Here is a 23714-nt window from a genome sequence, read left to right on the forward strand (position 1 = left end):
TTATCCTTCCAGTAAAGTCTAACAGCAAATGTACTGGCTGGAGGTGGAGCATGAAATAGATAAAAAATAACAATGGGAATGGAAGCCACACATGCCAGAGTAACAAAACCTGTGACTATAGCTAAAGAACCAGACCAAGAATTTACTACTCACAATTTAGGATTTCTGGCCATTATACACAAACATCTTTAAATTATTTTTAAAAAGGGGCAACTGGATGGCTCAGTGGTTGAGCGTCTGCCTTTCGCTCAGGTCGTGATCCTGGACTCCTGGGATGGAGTCCCACATCAGGTTCCCCGCAGGGAGCCTGCTTTTCCCTCTGCCTATGTCTCTGCCTCTCTTGGTCTCTCATGAATAACTAAATAAAGTCTTTTAAAATAAACAATTTTTTAAATGGGGCAAAATCTTTAAACTACATTCATGAACAAAGCGACATTCCAGAACAATGAGGTGGGGAAAACATTCGTTTTTGTTTTTAATAGGAAAAGCTAGAAAGGAACAAATAACCCCTAACAAGCCTATGAAAGCATACAACACAGTGCTCTTGATTCAGAATGACTAAAACAGCTTGAAAAAAAAAATTAAAAAAAAATAAAACAGCTTGAATAGAGAGCATACACTACCCTCCAGTAGGATTAAGAATCAATTCCTAGAGGCAGATAAAATAAGGCAGAACAAATCCACAGCTGCCTCCCTAAAGAGACTTCACAGCTAAGTCAAGTTTCTACCGTGACTCCATCCCAAGGCTGCACAAGTAAGAATAAGGGACAGCAACTTCTCCTGCAAATTGTCTGGCACATTGTGTAGAGGGCAGTTTGATGGTGTCCACTGGCACCAGAGGCTCTCCCTTTCTTCTCCACTTCCATGTGTGTTTGATTTGAGGACTTGAGAGACAATATATGGCTGTTCCTCTAACAAAAATACAGGGACCATTGATAACCAAATTTTCTGGAATGTTTTATCATTTATGAAGTGATAAAAAAAAGTGAAAGCTGACCAGAATTCATACTGCACTAAACTCTCAGAATATAATCCATATTTTACTTCATACTAGAAAGAAGACATTCTCTCTAATGTCACAACTTTATATCCTCCTTTCCACGTCATTAACAGTGGATAAAAAACAGAGCACACAAATGTGTCTGATCCATTCTCTGAAGTGAAGATTTACTATCCAAAGGTGACACAGAGTCTCCTGCTCTACCTAGCAAACACTTCTCCAGTTTCAAAACCACAAATTCAGTCACTTGTAGATGCCAAAATCCCATGGTACATCAGGGGTAATTGGAAAGAATTACAATGGCAGTACACAAAAAATCTTTGGATGTCCGGACATACCCTAAAAGGTAAAACTCAGTTAATTCTAGTCCTAAGGAGAGTCAGCAGAAATGAATAAATCAATGTTCACCATTGTTGTTCTTTCCAAATAAAGAACCTAAAACTCAACAATATACAACTAGTCACACGATGGTATCTATCCATTAACACAGGTATACCTGATGTTTTTCAGGCCACAGACACCTTTAGTAACCTATACATTAACTTTTCAAAAGCATTTTTTTTTTTTGTAAATTCACACACACACACACACAAAAAACATGTACTATAATACTTATCACGGTATGAGAAAAAAACATTTGTAATATATGTACTTCTTTAGTGACTTATTAAATAATAAAATTTACTAAAGGTTATTCCCTTAATAACCTCCATAATTTCAAAGTAGTGATGAACATAAACATTATTTTCAGATGTTTTTCTCTGTTTTATGTGATATGGGAATATCTGTGGGTTCATACTGGTGTCACAGGTACTATCAATATCACTACAATTTATTGCCTATCTTCATAACTAAAGCATGACTGAATGCTAAATGTCATTTGAAATGTAACGAAGTAGTGAAAATAACAATACAATTTTTACCCATTCAAGTTCACAGTCTCCTGAATTATATTCATAGTCCCCTGGGTTGACCATGAACACTTCTAGGTTTATAATGCCAGTATTAATGGTACAGTAAGCAACAATAATGACTCAGATTTGTAATTACTGGCATGGCAATAAACTCAGGACATGTTAACCTCAAAAGTATCTATCATAACCCCACATGTGTTTACTAAGGAAAGTGATCATACAACAAAATATTAACATTAGACTCATGGTTTTGAGATTTTTAATTGTGGCTTATCTGAACATTTCAATTATCTTCCCTGAAAATGTATTATTTGCTCATTAAAAAAGAGTAAGTGCAGGAGGAGAAATAGAGGGGGAAGATAAGAATAAGATAAGAATTTTATAAATGCATTCACAGAGCAAAGGCAAAAGGTAACAGGTGAATTCAGAGGAGAGAAGACAGAACGGGACCACCTCTTGTGTACAGAAACAACACTGAAAAGGGAGTTTGAGATCCACTTGTAGCTCTACCAGATGCCACAGCAGTGAGCATCCTAGCAGCTGGGGAGGTAACAGAAGTAAAACAGATGACAAAACTGCTGCTTTCTACAAACTAGTAGCCTCCACCAATCAAGACGGGAATGCCAAAAGCACTGCAACTCCATGATGCCAAATATCTATCTACTTTTTGGATAGTTGCAAACTTCAAAAGCATTCTAGTTCATGAGCCTTAAAGACAGCCCAGGATTTTTCTCCCTCAAAATGCCTTCTAGCCAGTAGAAAGAGCACAAACTGGAAATCAGGTGTCCATTGTCTAACCTGAAATGTGAAGCATAAAATCCCCTGTAAATAAGAAGCACAATCTCGCCCCCAGTCTGAGTGCTGCTACAGTTAATTCTCAACTATAACCTCAAAATTTAGGTGTATTTTTGCACTATGGAATTGTAATTAAAACACTACTTTTTAGGTTTTTATTGTTCCCAACAATATAAAAACACAGCATAACAGGTGAGGTGTGTTTTTGACATTTCTCTTCAGTCTTCTGAAGAAGACTTCAGTCTTCTTTTCACTAAAGAAAAAAAAAAGGTCTAATAACACAAAGTATTGTTAACATTTCCTCAATCTGGTAATTGTATGCAAGGTACCTATGTTTTACAATACCACCATAAGAGAATGACAGGACAAGCATGAAAACCAAATGCCACCTAAAAATAATAACAGCCTGCCTTAGAGCCTACAGTTACGTACAGCTTTACTAATGGAGCACAAATTAAAATGTTAATGTAAAAGCTGAGAATAATGAAAAGTAAAATACTGAAATAATATTAAAAATCTATATTATAAACTCACTCTATTTCCCTTTTTAAAAGAACTAAAAACTATAATCAACCACCCCAACATTTCTTTTTACTATATCTCTATTGATCAGTTTAAAGTGAGCCACTAACACGCCATCTCTCAAGCATCAATATCTGCCCCGCAAACAAAGAAAGCCAGAACAATGCCTACAGCCTTCAGAAGGAATATATAACAACTCTATCTTTGCCTTTTATATTTCAGTTTACACATTTACTAATTATCACAGTGGACATCACTGAAGAGGCGTTCCTTATAAAGGCAACCAAATAAGAAAATTTAGGAATATAAGTGAGAAAATAAATTCAGGGGTCAAATGAGTGAACAAATGCAGAATTTCTTTCATATGTAACACACAGTATGCTGCCTAATTCGTTTAAACACATATTTAATCATGAAATAATGAAAAATATTTAAAGTAATGGATATATTTAATGCATACATGATGATAAAGGGTCATCATGTATGAAAAGTAATACACTTGGTAAAGTGACTTTTAGAAGTCTATCCATTCCCAGGCATTTTAAGCATTAACTTAAAAGGACCAAGTAACTTACTTAACCGCTCCCATCTATCTCATGGTACTTAAAAATCTATTACAAAATTTGTGCTAACACAAACATACTCCTTCAGAGGAGTAGAAAAGCTATTTTTACTTCTGGTAGTGTTTGCAGTATTCAAATATCTTCAAAGCAAAATTCATTTACACAAGTATCTATTCTATAGTATTTAAATGTTTTACAAAAGGAAATCATTCTTATATACATACATTTTTTTAATTCAACAACCATAAAACCCTATTCCATCTTTAAATTCACAATGAAAAAAATAAAATAATAAAATAAATAAAATAAATTCACAGACAATGTTTTAATCTTGGAAAGTCTGGTTTTCTCAGCTGGTGAAGCTGTCAGAATAAATAGAAGGCAGCATCTGGAAAGATGACAAACACATGGGTCAGCATCAACTACAAGCCAATCCCTGTCAAGAACGGAGCCAAATTCCTGCATTTCAATTTCAAGGATACTCTCCAACTCAAATACCACCATGCGACTTCAAATCAAAATTGTTTCCTTTTAAAAAGAGCTTTTTACAAAACTGATAGAGTATAACAGATTAAACAACTCCTTCAGCAATTTCCTCAGCCACTACAAAGCAAGGCATCGATGTATACTTATAATAAAGGGAACATTTAACAATTAATTGAGCCAGCAAAAGCTAAACCTCCAGAGCTTAGGAGTTCAAATGCTCACTCACCAAGTTAAAGGGCCAAGGATTTTAACATAACTGCAGAAAATCTCAGTCCAATTAGACTCTAGGTAAATATAAATCTTTTCCGCTGTGATTGGGACCCTATTCGTCATGGTCCATCGGGTTGATTTTAGTATCCAGCTTGGAGAACCAAACAAAAGAACCTCTGCTGTATCTTCCCTACACTGTGGTGTTAATCCAATTCCTCCAGGTTCTGTGCTGAACAGAGAAGATCTCTGGAAGGCTGCTAGCTTGCTTTTATAACTAACCAACAAATAAGACACCCAAAACGTATCGCGCAACTGTGAGGTGGTAACGTCTCTGAAAATATCAAAGACTTGTGCCAGTTTATAATGGTGACATGTTAATTAATTTACTTTCTTTCCTCATTCAGTTTCTATGTAGAGGAGATGTACATACACTCAAAAAGAACAGAAATAAACACACAGGGCTTCAAAGTGGCATCATTTGGGATAGCAACTACTTCACAAGGATATCTTCTCCATTGGCAAGCTTTATTTTTTTAAGATTTTTTTTTTTTAAGTAATCGTCTGCATTCAATGTAGGGCTTGAACTTATGACCTCAAGGTCAAGAGATGCATGCTCTATCAATTGAGCCAGCCAGGCATCCCATCTACCAGCAAACTGAGTAGAATGTTTATTGAGAAGAATTTATACTGAATTAATGCGGGAGGACAGGGTCGAGATCGCCACAAGAACTTTATTCATAAGGCATCTTTCTTTTTTTTTTTTTTTAATTTTTTTTAAACTTTTATTCATTTATGATAGGCACACAGTGAGAGAGAGAGAGAGGCAGAGACACAGGCAGAGGGAGAAGCAGGCTCCATGCACCGGGAGCCTGACGTGGGATTCGATCCTGGATATCCAGGACCGCGCCCTGGGCGGCCAAAGGCAGGCGCCAAACCGCTGTGCCACCCAGGGATCCCCATAAGGCATCTTTCTATGTCTTGTAGTGTTTGATGGAAAGCAGGAAAAACTACAACTTAATATCAACAAGGTTCAACAATACAAACAGGTGAAAATTATTTTTAATTTAACTGAACAGATAAAGCAAATTACATTTTTAAAAGTAGTACAAAATACTAAGTGGTGAAAGAATTTTAAGGATTATTAGAACAGGAAGAATTGGAGGTTGAGGCAGGCAACTCACAAAGCACAAGACTGGCACCACAGACTACAAGTGGTCAAATCTGACCCAATGCCTGTTTTTGTAAGACCCACAAAGCAAGGAACATTTTTTTACATATTTTAATGGAGGGAGGATAGGAATATTTCTTGATATGTGAAAATAATGTAAAATTCAAACTTCAGTGTCCACAGATAAAGTTTTATTGGATCACAGCCATGCCCATTCTTTTGTATATCACCACTCTCATGACCCAAGTTCAGAACTGAGTTGTTACAACAAAGACTCAGTCATCTACAGCAAAGCTGAAAATATTTACTTTCTGGTCCTTTACAGCAAATTTACTGGGATGCCTGGGTGGCTCAGGTTTGAGTGTCTCCCAGGATCAAGTCCCACCTTGGGCTCTCCACAGAGAGCCTGCTTCTCCCTCTGCCTACGTCTCTGCCTCTGTCTCTCTCATGAATAAATAAAATCTTAAAAAAAAAAAAAGTAAAAGTTTACTGACCGCTGCCCTACAAATGCTCCGTAAGTAAGTAAAGTAAGTAAAGCAGCTCAAAGGATAATGTAAACTTTCTATCACATAAGATTACAATGTAAAAGGGCTTTCATTTGAAAATGACACATTTGCTCAGGAACATTATTGTATAAAATGCTGAGGGTTTTTCTATAGTTTAGTATCGAGTATACTAGCCTGAAACATACAAAATAAACCTTTTAGCCAATACCTTCACAAAAACTGTAGAGTGCCTCTAGTATCACAAACCCAGGTCGGTCCCTTGTCATGTACTTCATCTGGGCTAACAAGTTAGATCACTTGTGAATCTAGATCAGTTATGGCAAATGTTCCCTCCCATACCTGCACCCAAGAAAAACAGTCTACTGATCAGAGCACTCCTTCTAAATGTACTACATTCAGCCTCAATCACTTGGGAAAAGAGATGAAATCCGTTTGCCATCTAATTTAGATGATTTATTCTTCTCATCCAGTTTGGTCTTCTTTACTGTTCATTCTTCCTTTATTGTTGTTCTTGTACCATCCTGTGTGAAAACCATATTCGGAACTTGACAGAGAGGATAACCACGTTATCTCAAAATGGAACAGGTAAGCTTGCTCTCTGTTATCTGAGGAGAGGCTATTAACAAGCCAAGCTACATACCATCAATTTAAAAAAAAAAAAAAATAGTGGGCTTCTAAGTCTTTTTATCAACATGTTGAGTATGAAGGGGCTCTTGATAACCTTGCATCCCACTTTTTTTTTTAAACTTCATATGTTTTAAATTAGATAGATAGATGCAGGCTCTACTGTGACCCCCAAAAAAGAGCACCTTTCTATGTTCAGCATAATATACTCTAGAAAGGGTCGTCTCAAAAAGTAATAACTTAACTTGGTAACCAATACCATCTAAAGCTATCAACTATGGCAAACTCAAATCATAGCTAGAGGGAAGTCCAATTCAGGTTCAGACATACAGATACACATAACCAGGAATGCCCCATGAGTGACCCATCAGAATGAGGTTCTCAACAGTCAGAGCCTATATTCAATAGGAGCCACATTAACATTGGCAGAGATGTTTGAGAGCAAAGTCTGGAAACTTAGTGACTATTTCTATCTTCCTTTAGTAGGTGTACATATCTGAAAAAGTTGAAAGGTTGAAAAGCTTGTGATTAAAAATTAAGTAATCCAAATTAATCAGGGTAGGAATTACCTCCTTAAATTGATATGCACCCTATATCCCTGTGAAGATTTCGAATTAAGAAAGATTTAAGAAAATCAATACCTTAATGAACATGTTCTGGGTTAATAAAGAAAACAGGATATGTGAGATATTTTTGTTCTTTTTATAGTTAAAAGAACTTGACTTACAACAACAAACCAATTTTGAAAAGTAACACTTACCTAGGACTTTATTATAAGGCTAGCCTTCTAAAGAAGCCCAACAAGTCTGCATGTACACTCACTCAATCGCTAGTACAGCCCTTGAGGTGAGTACCCTAAGCCACATGAAGAAGAAACAAAAGCACAGAGGTTGTTCTTGTCACCTCCACCCATCCTCAGGGGTAGAAATAGCTGGACTGCGCTGAACTGTTTCTGTGTGAAATGGATTCAAACACACAGTCAGGATTGAAACCTAAATCAGTTTATGCCCAGCACTGAAATATCTAAGGCAACTCTTTAGGTTCACTTCATTTATAGGTCTAATTTACTTCACTTATAAGAATAGTTAAATACTTGAGAATACATTATTAATAGATTCCTTAAGAATAGAAATCAAATATTAAATTATTTAATAAGTAAGTCTAAATGCTGAAGATATTAACTACTTTATCAATAAGACCAATTATAATTCCAAAAGGCCTCAAAAGTGATTAAAATTCATTTAATTTACAAAGGGTTGAGGTAAGTAAATTGAACTTTTTTAAAGTAAAGCAGTATCATTTAATTTTTAACTTTAACAAATTGAATTTAACTTTAACAAATTGAATACCAAAGTCAACTTTTTTGTGTATGTATTTGTGTGTATGTATGTGTGGGTGTAGTTTTTTCTACACATAAATATCAGCCTTAAAAGTCTCTTCCCAAAAAGTCCTCAGATCAGCTGCTCTGTACATGTGTTCAATACCCACATCCTAAAGGAGGCACAGCTAAGACAATGCCATTCCAGAGAGGCTGCCCAAGAAACATAGGGTGAACACTCAAATCTGCAGTCACTATTCCTGCCTATGTTAGTAAGTATTTGGGGGAACCAACAATGAAGTGCCTAGAATGTGGGACCCAGAAAACAGAGAGGAGTAGATTGCCAGAAAGCTACATTCCTGAATTTGATGATTCACTGCTCATAAAAATGGTTTCAAAGAATTACCGTTTAATATGTTCTTGCCATTATCAAGGGTGATTTTTTAAATGGCCACACATGAAACATTCTTGTTTCTTTTGGAGTACACAGTTTTACAATACATTCTGATTCAGGGTTTCTCACGTAGATAACTTCTGTAATACTCTGTTATGTTGCTGGGAAAACTTCTAGTTTTGCAGAAAATGCTCCTAAAGATTAAAGGGCTTATATAAAATACAGGGAAAGGGGCAGATTCTTCAAAAATTATGCAGCTCAAAAATCAGATTACTACATTCTCTTTAATCAATAATTATATATCAAGAAAGAAGATAGCCCAAGGAGGCACCCCAGAGTGGCTCAAGGCTGCTATAGGGAATACTAAAAATACATAAAGGCGGGGGGAGGGAAGGGGCACGCCAGGTGTCTCAGTCGGTGAAGAGCTGACTCTTGGTTTTAGCTCAGGTCATGATCTCAGGGTTGTGAGATCAAGCCTCGCATTGGGCTCTGCACTGAGCATGGAGTCTGCTTAAGATTCTTTCTCTCCTCCCTCTGTCTCTCTCACTTTAAAACAAAAAACAAAAACAAAAAACAAAAAACAACAGGCACTGGCTTGAAGGCGCCAAAACAACAATACAGATTAATGGGGCTCCTGTGAAGGTGAGCAAAACAGGCAAGGCCACCTGCCAGAGTTAAAGTGGGTGAGGCAGAGTGCACCTCTCTAGGGAGAGATCCCTAGGCTGCAGGTGGGTGCTCATTATTTCACTTTATTAGAGATGAAAGGGCTCATACAAGGACAACAGTCAAATTAAAGCTTTAAATTCTCACCCACCTTTTCCTTTTCTGCTAAAATATAAACCTACTATATATATATATATATATATATATAATTATGTTATAATCTATGCCCCTCTATTCATACTCCTCTTGCCTGGAAATAATTGCACATGAGCCAGCACAAATTGTATATTCCATTGACATCATTCCTCTATTTACCTATCACACCCACAGCAAAACCAACTATAAACAGCCATATGCTATGACAAGTTCTCCCTGAATCTGTGCTAGTGTAAGAGTCTACTGATGAAGTGGCACAGTGAATAGGGTTCATTTTTCTGGCTGGCTCTCATCTGCTTCCCCTATAGAAAGCTCCCTGATGTCACTGTAGAGAATTACTTTGAGCCCCACCATGTACAGGGTTAGGGGGGAGCAATAAATCAAGGTTTCTGTCTTTTTTTTTTTTTTAATCTAAGACATGCTTGACCAACTGAACTTACTCTACTGTGAATGTGCCTCAAACTGAGTGACAGCAAGGACAGAAAAATGCTTAAGGGCACCACCCCAGTGGTAGCACCAAGAAAAATGGTCAGTGACCCAAAATAAGAACTGCCCTCATTCCAGGGAGGTTTCCACCCAATTTGTGGGTCATCCTACCAACAAATTATTTTTGTGTGTGACATGACCGACGTTCTCCAGCTTTGCATTAAAAAAACTTTAACAAATCTAACAAGCTCACTTTTATTAAATCACAAAAACTATGTATTTCTCTTTCAGTTGCTGAGTTAAGGGTTCCAATCCAGAAATCAGCATTAGCCTAAATATTCTGGAACAATTTACCATCCTGGCTCAGCTTACTTCCCATAATTGTTATACATTTATCTTTTTAACAATCATTCTGTGTGTGTGTGTGTGTGTGTGTGTGTGTGTATAAGTGAGAAATAATTTCCAAAAGCAAGCAATATGTTAACTAATTTTAGGAGCAGGGAAAAAAACAAAGAAATAAAGCAAAGTAATTATATCATTTGCATTTTCCAAGAAATGGGCCTATCTCTTTCTTTCCAAAGGTGTGTTTTGGGCATTATCTTCAGTATTTTATGCAAACGTCCATCTATTCTGGCTTGAACGATTTTGTCACAGGCCCATGCCACCTTACAAACTAGCTATATGACACTGGTCTCTGTGCATTCTTCTCCTTATCTGTGTAACAGGGAAACAATGACTAGGCTGTACAGAAACTTTTTAAAGGACCAGCAACAATACACATAAAGTAAAGTAAGCCTAGTGCTGGAAACAGCAGATGCCTTAAATGTGGTAGTTAATTATCCATGGTTACAGCTTCCTCACTCCCTCACGTGTCTGCTTTCACCCAACTTCATAGTCCCTCTGCAATCAAGCACTTTACAAGATCCAAATCATTCCTAAATGACTAGTCAACTGCTCCGTTCCTCCTGAACCACATGTGCTTTATTTCACATCAAAATCTCAAGCCATGAAAGCTTATCTTCCTCCCTCTCCCCACCTTTTGTTTGTTTCTGGATCTGCCTAAACTCTATCCTGCCATAAATAAGTGACAGGTGTGCCGGGACACTGGTCTCCTCAGCCCTTAAGGCAATGCACTCATTTTCTATTCATACCTTAACTTGAAGGTACATTAACTTGAAAAAGACAAGGAGGGACACCTGGGTGGCTTAGTGGTTGAGTGTCTGCCTTTGCCCCAGGGCGTGATCCTGGAGTCCCGGGGACTGAGTCCCACATCAGGCTCCCTGCACGGGGCCTGCTTCTCCCTCTGCCTGTATCTCTGCCTCTCTCTCTCTCTCTCTCTCTCTCTGTCTCTGTCTCTCATGAATAAATAAATAAAATCTTTTTTTTAAATATAATAAAACACCTGGGAATCTTATGAAAACAAAAACTCTGATTCAGCAGATCTGGTGTGGAACCTGAAAGTCTGCGTTTCTAAATCAACTCTTGTAGGGTGCCAATCTATGGCCAACACTTGGAGCAGCAAGTATCTAGAGTACATGTTTCACTATATTTAATGACCCTTTCCTTATGAAAAAAAGATACAATTAATTAGTCTCAAAATTTCCATCATTCTCCATTTCTTTGTTATAGCAATGTAGGAAGAAAGTTTCTCTTGTTCCTTCTACAGTCAGAGATAAAGTAATAACTTTTAATGTGCTAAAAAAATTCTTTTACATATGCAGAATTTGCTAACTTCCTAATATGCACTAAAAGGCAGTTGCTTCTTGAGGCTCAGAAAAAGAGGAAATAAAATTTCAATAGAAACAGGAAAAAGAAAATATAATCTACAACTAAAAGCACACTAGAATGTGATTAAAAACAACAAATACATTTTCACAACTGCTCTAAGGACACCAAACTAAGAGAGCTGGATGTACTCACTCAAACTCGAGTCTAGGTAGCAACAAAAACTCTTCCCACCTGTTATGGACTGAATTCTATCCCCCAAAATTCAGATGTGAAGTCCTAACCCTTAATACCTCAGAATGTGACCTTATAAGAAAAAAGGGTCAATGAAGATATGATGAGTTACAATGAGGTGGATCCTAATGTCATATGTATGCAGGAGGGTGAGGACTCTAATCCACCATGATTGCTATCCTGATACAAAGGAGAAATGTGGGTAGACACCGGGACAGGGTCAGGGACAGGCAGACATGGAGTGCCATATGAAGACTGCTGGTGTGCTAGCAAAGGTCAAGGAACTACCAGAAGCTCAGAAAGGCCTGAAGAAACAGATCCTTTCCTCTCCTTCAGGAGGAGCATGACCCTGTTGACTCCCTGATCTTGAGGTTCTAGCCTCCAAAATTACAAAACAATATATTTCTGTTGTTTAAGCTACTCAGTCTGTGGTACTTTGTTATGGAAGCCCTAGGAAAGGCACACACTGCCTCACTGAACTTCCTCCTCCCAAATAAAAGATCTAAAGATGATTAGGCAGACATGCAATCACAGCTGAGTCTGGCATGCCAATGAAGATTTTGGACTTAATACTACTGACAACAAGGGATCCACTGAAAGGCATTAAGTAGGTTAATATTAGGTTTATTGAGTGCAAACAAACTTTTAACACATGTCAAACCACTTTCATTCAAGCTGGGCGTAAAGGTTCCTTTATCCAGATCTTATGTTTCTTATTACACAAAAAATATTCATGCAATCATCAGCAAAACTTGTGCCTCAACCCAAAATAAGAACGCCACAAGAAACATCTTCATTTGCATGCCATGTCTACCTAAAATTCTTCTACAAGTACAAGAGAGTAGATAAAAAGTTACAGATGAAATGCAGTTGTATTTTCTCCAAAAATTTATGTACTAAAACACCAAATGGCAGAATTTTATTTTATTTTTGCTTTTATTTCTAATGTTTGTCTTAATGATTGCTGTAGATAAGCTTTCAATTATTCAGAGAATGAAGACTTTGAAACCAAGGTCAGACTCTTACCAGGTCAGAGAGCAGCCCCTCAGTGAACAATCAGTAGCTAAATGTTCAGACATGCCATTTGTTAAAACACTGGGAACAACTCTCTTCCCTTTTTAACTAGGAACTTGAATCAAAGGGAAATTATCCATTAGGAAAATAGTTGCATGTTTTAACTTTTTAAGTAAACTTTTCATTGAGGTGTAACACGTAACACAGATAAGTACAAAGTAAGATAAACTCCCACAATGGGAACAAACCCGTGTAACTGGCAGTGTCATCATGAAAGGGAACATGACCAGGCCCTTGAAGGTCTTCGTGCCTCATTCCAGACACCAGTGCCTGCCAGCCTAACTACCACTTGACTTCGAAACACCAAAGACTGGCCTGGAAACATACAATATTATATTTTTTTTGTGTCTACTCAATATTATGCTCAATTAATAGTCTAAATTTCGGCAGTTGTTCAAAAATACGTACATTCCATTCTCATTCAAACCAGATTCCGAGGTTTTATTTTGTTTAGATTTTTTCCAGCTTAAATTCCATTTGCATCAAAGGAAATTAACACTTCAATGTTCAATATATACCCAGTTCTAGCTTCTAGGTCTTTTTTCAGTTCAAGTTCCCAATTCCTAATAAAGGGGAGAAATTTGCAAATGAGAGGGGGAAATGTTTTATTTCACCTAAGATTTCACAAACCACAAACTTAAAAGTCGTTTTCTATATATAAAATTTATCTTCATGAAAAATAACACATTTTTTTCATAAAGGCAGAAGGAACACAGATATAACAAATTTGAAAATCCTGAATCTTGATTTCCTCCCCTCCCATGTATGTGATAAAGATTTCTGTTATTCTAGGAATATACCTAGGGTAAATGGGAAAGTCAAACAGAAATAGCAATGGATATGACAAAATATAAGAAATGCACAACAGGGATCCCTGGGTGGCACAGCGGTTTGGCGCCTGCCTTTGGCCCAGGGCGCGATCCTGGAGACCTGGGATCGAATCCCACATCAGGCTCCCGGTGCATGGAGCCTGCTTCTCCCTCTGCCTCTCTCTCTCTCTCTGTATGACTATCATAAATAAATAAATAAATAAAAATGAAAAAAAAAAGAAAGAAAAAGAAATGCACAACAAACTTAACAGGCATTTTTTAAATAACACATGTTTCCATATCAAAGTAGCAAGCAAACTGATATGCCAAAATGAAAAAGTATCTCTCAATAATTTGAATTTAATTTTTTGACTGCTTTACCTGATCAGGAATTTTTAAAAATCATAGTTATCAAATAAAAATAAATACACTGTTGGCAAGAATGTAAATGGGTACAGCTCCTCATTACGGACAATGGTTTGGAGATTCTTCAAAAAACTAAAATCAGAATCACTATATGGTCCAGCTATTCCACTTCTGGGTATTTAGCTAAAGGAAATGAAATGACTACCCAGAAGAGATATCTATACCCGTATGTTCACTGTAGCATTATTCACAACCTAAGTGGCCACAAATGGATGAATGGATACAGAAAACACGTATATACATACATATTATCCGGCCATAAAAAAGGAGTGGGGGAGTGGGGGATCTTGACAACATGGATAAACTTTGAAGGCATCATGCTAAGTGAAACAGACAAAAAAGACACTTATATGTGGAATCTAAAAACAGCAAATTTATTGAAACAGAGAACAGATTAGTGGTTGCCATGGGGAGGGAGTGGGCAGGTGGGGGAAATGGCAGGAATGGGGTGGAGGGGATCAAAGGGTACACACTTCCAGTTATAAGATGAAAAAGTTCTGGGGATATTATGTGCAGCATGGTGACTGCAGTTAACCATACTGTACTGTATGTTTGAAAGTTGTTAAGGGAGTAGAGTTTAAAAGTTCTCATCACACACACATACACACACTCGCGCAATAGTACTGATGTGTGGTGATGGGTGTGTTAACTAGCCTTACTGTGGTAATCATTTTGCAATACGCACATATTTAAAATCACTACATTGTACGTCTTCAACAACATTAGATGTCAGTTATACCTCAGTAAAGCTGGGGGGAAAGGGGGAAATAGGGGGGGGAAGACATTAATATGCCACCCACAGAAACTTTAGAAATCAATATCCTATGCTAAAGAAGCCCATAAGGGAAAGCTGGCTACAACACAGCTGTGTAATACATCAATTTGTTACCATGACAGTCATCTCAAAAGTAGAGTAACAGTTGACAGACAACAAAGACGTTAGATTACACATAGGGACAATATATTATAGAGCCCCACAAGGTTTTTTGTTTTGATTTTTATAACAAGTCTTTTAAATCATTCATTGGCAAATAAATGATTCAACATAGACTTCCATAAGCATTATTCTAACTTTAACATCATTAATCAATCAATAAATGTCTGAAAAGTTTTCAGAAATTTATTCAACAAATATTTAAAAATACACACTATGTGTACTGTACTGTCACAGGTGCCAGAAATTCAATGATAAACAAAAAGCAGACTTTCTGCCTTTGTGGAGGAGACAGGTATTAATCCTAAATAACAGAAATAAATGAAAAATTATTAGTTAGAAGTTCTAGAAGAAAAGAAACATAATGCTATGATGGTGTTTATTAAGGAAACCTGTATAACTTTGGAGAGAAAAGGCAGTAACACTGAAATGGGGGCACTGAAAAAAGGACAGGAATTAAGTCAGTGTGTGTGTGTGTGTGTGTGTGTGTGTGTGTACACAGGGGAGGTGTTCACTAGCCTGAGGCCAAGCCAACTGCAAATGGCCTAAGGCAGGAGGTAACAGGGGCAATAAGTAACTTCAAGTTCCTTAGGCTGAGCTCCTGAAGATAAAATAAAAATAACTCCAGATATGAAGAACCAGGGTAAAACAGAGCTATTTATGACCATGCATGAGATTAACTTTAGCTACTGACAAATTCTAAATAATATCCATTTTCTCAATAAAATCTCATTCTTCTGAGAACAAATAATCTGAAGGACACTGAGAGGTCAAGGTCAGTCTCCTTATCAAAGAGCCATACATCCACTTAACCTGGCAATGTGCAAACCCTAGGCCACAACACTTACCCATCCGAGTAAAGGGGACACCTCATACAAAGTAGTTATGCTCTAAGTGTCACAGAAAACGTTCATAGCACTTTTGGTTTTCATAGATTCTTTATAATATATTTAAGTTTCAGGAGAGAACATATCTTTTTCATATTTCACAAAGGTCCTCAGACTTACCAAACAATGTCTGCCTTCATAAATTACTCAGCTCAACTCCAAAAGACTTTAAGAACTCACTGTTTGAAAGTAAGCCCGGAATGACATCCCTTCACATACTCTTCTACACTTCAAGCAGGAAGGATTTCTACTATCCAGTAGGAGGTACAAGATGAATGTGCAACAACTCCCAAACCCGTTTCTTCAAAACTGGTTTCTCTTGGGGAGTTAATCAGAAGAAACAGGGCACAACAATCCCATAAGTGGGAAAAAACAGCAGATTTAGTATCTTTTTGTAATGTTACAGAAGTTGCCTGAAGTGCAGAACTTCTCAGGGTCATTAACTATGAATCTCTTATGACACCGACAGTATGTGCAGCACTTCCCACACTATGTTTGACTACAAATATTTGAGGAAAGTATCATCACTGACACAGGAGTAACATTCCCTTGAGAAAGGTAAGCATTCAGTACTGCACAAAGGCAGTAAGCCTTTTGACAATAATCCAGACAATCACATTACCACATTGAATTGTTACATATTATGAGAAAAGGATAACAAATGAGATTTTTCTTTATTTTTAAGTTATGATACTATATATCTAAAGGAGTTAACACATTCTCACAATTCAGAATTGAATAGGTCTATAGCATATAACATTTGGTAACTGTAATGAGATATTCTTCAGTGACTCAGAAATTCTTACTGTCCAATATCTAAGTCTTTTCGATCACAGACACCAACAATATCGTAACCCACATATTACTAGATCTCCACCGCAGAACTCTAGTTTCCCTAAAACCGAATGCTGATACTTTTGTCACATAAATATCTTCTCAGTTAATCATTAATCAATAAATTGTAGCTGTGACTACAAGTTATCTGTATAAGTTCTAATATTGACTATCTTTTGAAATTCAAAACAAATCCCGAAACAGGGGGGAAAAATCTGATACTTTACACAAAGTTCAGAAAAGTTACAGTATTCCTCAGTAAAACAATTATACCAGGTTAGTCACATAACATAATTTCTTTAACCTCCCTTTCCTGGAAGAACAGCAAACTGGGAGGCTCTTAATCTCTTAATTACATCTCATGAAATTCATGTCACTTCTCAGCATAGTAAGTCATTCAAAGAAAATGATTTTAGCTAGTTTTACTGCCTCTGTAACCTTAACATACACAACATACACAACACATGACATGAGAAAAGCAAAGTTTTGTGGGGCACCTGGGTGGCTCAGTTGGTTGAGCCTCTGACTTGTGATTTCAGCTGGTGTCATAATCTTATGGGCCCTGGGATCCTGCCCCGAGGTGGGCTCAGCAGAGAGTAGGCTTGGGAGTCTCTCTCTCTGCTCCTCCCCTGATTCATGCTCATGTATGCACTTTCTCTCCCGCTCTCTCCTATGCCTCAAATAAATATATAAATCTTTTTCTTTTTTAAAGGAGAAAGTTTTGCAGGTGCTTAGTAGGTTCTCAATCACCCGTCTCCCTATATCTCACCTGAAGGCTGGGTCTGTCTCTCTGAACAATGCTATAAACGTTGGCACAACGTATAAATGTGTTGACACATGGAGTACACAAGCTACAGTACATTTTCTGGAAAACAAAGCAAGTTAGTTGTCTTCATCTATTACCACTGGTTAGAGATTCTGAAGCTCAATTTCTTGGAAAAGGAGGTGATCAGGAGAAATAAAGTTTGGTCTAAAGGCCTTTAAAAATACTTCTTTAGCTTCTGGCCACTCCTAAAACTAATGTGAAACATCCTGCTTATAAGAATCTTAACTGAGGTTTACTTGACCCATCATGTATTCTATTCCGCAGTGTCACCACTGCCTAATTGTGTTGAAGATAAAGAGCAAGGAGGAAATCAAAAGATGAAAGAGTAGATGGTGAAGATGGTGAAGGGAGAGGAGAAATAGCACAGGACATAAGGAAAGAACTGACAAATGCACAAACTAGAATAGAAGACAAAGTTGAGGCAGATACAAGCAAGAAGCCAACGAATCCAATTGCCCCAAAGTGGGTCAGTGTGTTTCCTACCTTGATTTTTTTTCTACCCAAAACTACTATCTCCTTTTCTGGGCCCCCTCCTTCCCTAACGTGGAGAAAGGCATATCAGTGCTGATGCCACTTCTCTACCACAAACACTGCGCTCCTTACCTCCTGGTCTGTAGACAACATCATCCTCAGTTATGTAAGAGGTTATCTCCCCAGTGTCTGTCCTTTCATAACGAGATTTTTTTTTCGGTGGTTTCTTTTTGTTCTTCTTCGTGGACTCCTCTGTGGTGGCACTATTGTTGTCATTATCCTCATCTTCACTGTGGTCACTCTCAGCATAATTTTTGGCTCCTCCTTCCAAGGTGCAGCTCCTGCGTGGTCTTGAATTCTCACCCTCTCTTGCTTTATCTCGTTTATCTCTCTCTCGGTCCCGATCTCGGTCCCGGTCCTTCTCTTTGTCTTTGTCTTTGTCTTTGTCAGCTGTCATGATTCGCCACGTGCCTTCTTCTGTCCTCTCACGGCTAGGCCTCCGTGAAAGGTAGACAGTAAGCCTGGGCTTCAGTCTTCTGAATTTCTCACTCAATTCCAGGGAAAATCCAACCACTCCAACTACCCCAACGTTTCAAAAACGCTAAGCAAGAAAAGAGAGACAAACTTATTTTACTTTGACATTTTCTCATTTGCCTTCCTAAAATAATGTTTTGTTAAATGAAATCTCTTACTTACTCATGTTTTAGCCCCCAAACTTCTGCTGAACCAGAGGAAAAAAGTTAGGACAAGTGACACAGAGCTTAAGAATATAGTTTTTAGCCTCAGCTAGTACATGGTTTGGGATTTACTACCATACCAATAATGAAAACATCTCAATGCATAATAGTAAACCATAACATCAATTGTTTTCTTCTTTTGAAGGAGAAAGTGTACCCTAATATACAACATATAATGGGCACAATTATACAAAAGGAGCTTCATAACCCACAATATTAATTTAAAGGAGTAAGAATCTATATACTTAAACTATTTCCACCTGGGGGGGGAAAAATTGGATAGCCTGGGAAAATGTCTCAAGATCTCTCTCACAAGGTAATATCTTCTGAAGACTCCAGCCACGTCTCCAAATTTCTAGAGTTCCTCTCAGGAATAAACACAAGCTTTGACTCTAAAAGTGATGGCCTCAAAGCAAGATTCTTTTGCCTTCAATTACAATTTATCCCATCTTCTAAGTCTACTAATCTAGTTATCTTCCAAGAAAAATACTATCTCCAAATTATTTCTGCCTTGACAAAACGTAACAGTTTCCAAAAACAACCTTCCATATTTAGGGAATATTAGGTGGTTTTTACATTCTCCCAAATTTCCACTATTAATAACTTCCCTAGTAAACTCCTCTCTAGAACTAAGCCCAACAAGGAAAGACTGAAGCTTTTAAAACTTTTACAAGAGAAGAGAAAATCCTGAATTCCAACCCAACACAATTCTTACGAAAATGTTACAGGGCAAGGGGAATATGACGAAAGACAGACATGGACTGTTTTCTTTACAAGTCAGTTCTGGAATAGTCATAATTGCCAGTTATTTCTTTTTTGCAGTCCTGTATCATCTTCCCCAACATCTTCTTTCATTTGTTCAACTACCTGTACTAAACACTACCTATGTGCAAGGTGTTTGGAACTGAAGATACAATGAGAGAAAAACTTCAGCATCCTTGTCCTCAATGCTCTAATGCCCCAAAAAAAGCCCCCAAAAAGCATACTGATCAGTGATCAATATGAAAACCATCTGTTTCTTATGTTACCAGGGTCAAAGAGAAAATGACATATGCAAACAAACAAAAGACTGGTCCTCTTTACTTAGACAACAAACAAATCAGTTTGCAATTACATACCTTAAACACAGAGAAAATTCTCTTCTAGTCATGCCAAAACTATAAAAACTATCATACACTCTCTCTAAAGCTCTTAGGTCAAATCAGACACCCAGAAAAGACCTCTCTATAAGTACCTCAAATATCCTTAGGCATTCAAGAAAATACAAAATATTCACAACCACTATGGGAGACAGACCTATGAAGGATGTCAGTAATGCTGACAATATAAAGCAAAGTCAGAAGGGGGAAAGCATGTAGCACAGATCTAGATTAATTCCTTCTACATAGGAAATATGCTTCTAGATAGGATTTCAATTTTCTAAACATATTTCAAGAAAATGAGAAATTATCCTAGTGCCTGCAAAAGTTCTGCCTAGATGAATCATCTGCTAAACAGACAGTAATATACCTCCAAGTCCCTGTAGGCCACTAGTGTTAGCGATTGAAAATACACAAAGAGACATATCACAAAAAAAAGAGACAGAGAGAGAGAGAGAGAGAGAGAGATCACTTTCTCCACTGAGCTTAAGTTTAAGCATGAACAAGCCAATCATGCAAGAAAGAAAACTATCACCTAACACCGTTGTTAAAACATTCCTTTTTAAAAAAAAAAAAAAAAAAAAACAAAAAACATTCCTCTTTGACACCCAAAACACACCAACATCTAGGGGGAATCTATTAAGAACAAGAAGTTTAGACTGAAAACCTCTCAGAGCTCAGGGCAAACAACTGATGAATTTAAGAAAAATATCACTCTCCAGGGTTAACAAGATGACCAGAAAATTACATAAGATTATTTCAGCACTCAAAAGGAAATGTTAAGTCCAAATTGTACATTCAACACTACTCCCTGTAAAATCATATACCAGCTTCTATTTGCAAAGAAATTTGAGTTATTTCTGCGAAGAGTAAGCAGGAAAGAAAAATTCAAGAAACAGCAGAAAAGGTATCTACAAAATAAAATCCCGTGTGTGTATCCAACTTTCAGGTAACTAAGAACTGTGATAATCCAAAGCAAAAGTCAACCAATTACCATTTACATTTGGCTCTAAAATATAGTGCAACAAGGATGTATTTTTTTCCTCTACATTTACCATACTAATCAGAATTTTTCTAAACCACATTATACAATGACCAACATACAATAATGTGACATTTGAGAAAAGGGACCCAAAGAGAAACCAGATGGCACTGAGAAAGGTAGTTGTCACTTCGATTTGCTAGAAATGATCTAACGATACAACAACATTTTTGTTAACAACAAGGGGTTTACAGAGCAGGTTCCTGCCATGATCTCATTCAATTCTTTCTCTCAAGAGCTCAGTGAAGTAAACCAGACAGAAGTCACCAACCCCACTTTATAGACTACAAAAGGGAAACTGAGGAGAAATCATGTGCATGAAGTCATACAGCCAATGATTCTGCCAAAGGTAAATCCCATCCAATCTGCTTACAACCTACTGCTCAGATCATAATCTGTGCCCCCAGGATCACCAGTTCTCCATAAGTGCTAACTTTTCCTGCACGCATCCAGGCTGATAACTTGCACACACACAGATTTAGGAAACACAGTCACTTTGCCCTTCCCCCTCCAAAAAAAAAATATTTGTCCAGTAATAAAGACAAAAATATTGAAAGTATTTCTGTCGATCCACTGCTCAACCCAGTTAAACAAAAAACAGTATAAGGTACTTTATGATTTTAAATTTTTATTTATTTATTTGAGAACGAGCGAGCAAGCGCGCACACGTGCATGTGTGCACACAAGTGGAGGCAGAGTAGGACAGAGGGACAGGGAGAGAGAATCCCAAGAAGACTCCACACTAAGCTCAGAGCCCCATACAGAGCCCAATCCTATGGGCCAGTGGATCACAACCTGAGCCAAAATCAAGAGTTGGACGCTTAACAGACTGAACCACCTAGGTACCCCTATAAGATACTTTAATAACAAAAGAAAATCTAATCTAGAACACATTCCTATTCACTGAACAAATGTCTATTAAATGCCTATTATGTACTAGTTACTGCTGTAGGTGTGAGGAAAGCAGCAGAGAAACACACACAAACTTCCCTGCCCTCGTGGAGCTAATGTCCCAGGCAGTGGAAAAAGACCATAACCAAAAGAATGATATGAATATAGTACATGAAGAGATCTTAAATGGGGAATCCAATGGGGGGACACAGAGCATGAGAGGATTGAGATTTTAAATGATGGTGAAGGGGGGTGGGGGGGAATGATGGTGAAGGAAGACCTCAGGCTTTGTCCCAAAGCAAGAGTGTCAGAGAAAAAGCCATGAGGGCACATGAAGGGAGATCATCCCAGCAGAGAGAGAGCAAGTGCAAATGTCCAGAGGCATAAGTGAGTTCAGCACACTCAAGACACAGGATGCCAAAGGAGCTACAGTGGCATAAGGAAGAGTGAAATGGTGGGAGATGAATTCCTAGAGGTGAAGGGGGGCTAGATCCTACCTTACAGGCTAGTGTCAGGTCTCCGGCATCTTTACTCAAGGGCCACGAAGTGACTTGAATGACACTTCAGCCACTGCAGGGATCTGAGTAACAGAGAAAGACATGGTCTGACTTCTGTTTAAGATCACTCTGGCCATTGAGAAAAGACTTAAAGAGATGCAGGGGTTGCAGCATGAAGACCAGTGAGGGAGGAGGCTTACTGCAACATCCCAGGTAAGAAGGGAAGGTAGCTAGGGCGGATCAGTAAGGCAGAAGCAGAGAAGAGTCGAGTCGTCGTCTTATTTTCTATGTATTTTTAAGGTAAGCATCAAAGAGAATGTGCTGACAAACTGGGACGTGAGGTGTGAGAGAAAGAAGTCAGGAGCAACTCCAAGTGTTCTGGCACAAGCCACTAGATGATGAAATGGGCATTGTGTGAATTTTGGAAGAAAGATTAGGAGCTCAGATACTAACATGCTAAGTTTGAGAATCCTATAAAAACCAAATAAAGATTTTCAGGAGGCAGAGGTCCAGGCTAGAGATAAAAATTTACTTTTTAATTTAATTTTTAAAGACATGAGATTGAGATCACCAAGGAAGTGAATGTACATAGTTTTTCTGATAAAATTTTTTAAACCCACAAAAACCTTTATTACTCATGCTTGAGTGGAAAGGATATTCAAAACAGACCTACAACTTACTTACATACATTTCCAAAAGCAACACCTCTAGGACTCATAAAACAAAACAAAACAAAAAACCACATATTCCTCTCACTAGTTTCCACATTTATCAGATTGCACTTCATTTTTATCTTAACTGGTAAAATCTCGTCAACTAGCCTAGTCATGTTCTCATCTAATCAGAGTCAAAGGCCATCAAAAGTCAATGATCCAGAACTTCTCTTTATAACTTCAGGCTCCTTCACCCTCTGCACATTGTCTGCCTCTTCAAAGTGAAGCCAACAAATGCCCACAAACCCCTCAACACTACTTATCAAAACCGATTCAGATATAAACTGCTAAAATTTCTGTCCTGCTCAGGGCCCAAATCTTACTCTTACTCTAAGAAAACCATTTCCTGATACTACTGAAGCCGTCCCAGGAGGTGAGGCCCATGACAGAACTGAGCTGAGAAGCCAAGCCCCAAGTTCTTGGCACTGCCATGTGCTGAATTGCCTTGGACAAATCACTCTACCTCTGTTTCTGAATCAGTTTCTCTGCTGTAGAATAGGGGCAATCACTAACTACTTCACAGAGCTGCTACAAGAATTAAGTTAATTAACCATACCATACGCATATGCACTTACAGATTGTGAAGTGGTTTACAGATGTAAACTCACTAGTAGAAAATACCCCATAGTATATTACACCAAACATCATCTCTACCCTCAAGAACTTAGTATCTCTTGTGGTGCACGTGCGCACAGGTGCGGGGAGAGGGGTGGGGGTGGATATTCTATTG

At 37.8% G+C, this 23714-nt stretch overlaps 1 protein-coding gene across 9 annotated transcripts in view; it reads right to left on the bottom strand.

Annotated features, from left to right (window-relative positions):
* RERE (arginine-glutamic acid dipeptide repeats) overlaps nt 1-23714 on the bottom strand; it is a 408927-nt gene that overhangs the window by 236724 nt on the left and 148489 nt on the right. For 8 of the 9 annotated variants that reach the window (XM_025427256.3, XM_049110570.1, XM_049110569.1 and 5 more), the window contains one exon: nt 18098-18566. In XM_025427256.3, the coding sequence (XP_025283041.3) occupies nt 18098-18422 (325 nt within the window). In that variant the 5' untranslated portion in view covers nt 18423-18566. Of the gene's footprint in view, nt 1-18097; nt 18567-22271; nt 22350-23714 lie in introns of those variants that run through there. The other variant, XM_049110566.1, reaches the window with a different exon arrangement.

The sequence above is a fragment of the Canis lupus genome, chromosome 5 (genome assembly GCF_003254725.2).
Source record: "Canis lupus dingo isolate Sandy chromosome 5, ASM325472v2, whole genome shotgun sequence".
Classification (NCBI taxonomy): domain Eukaryota; kingdom Metazoa; phylum Chordata; class Mammalia; order Carnivora; family Canidae; genus Canis; species Canis lupus.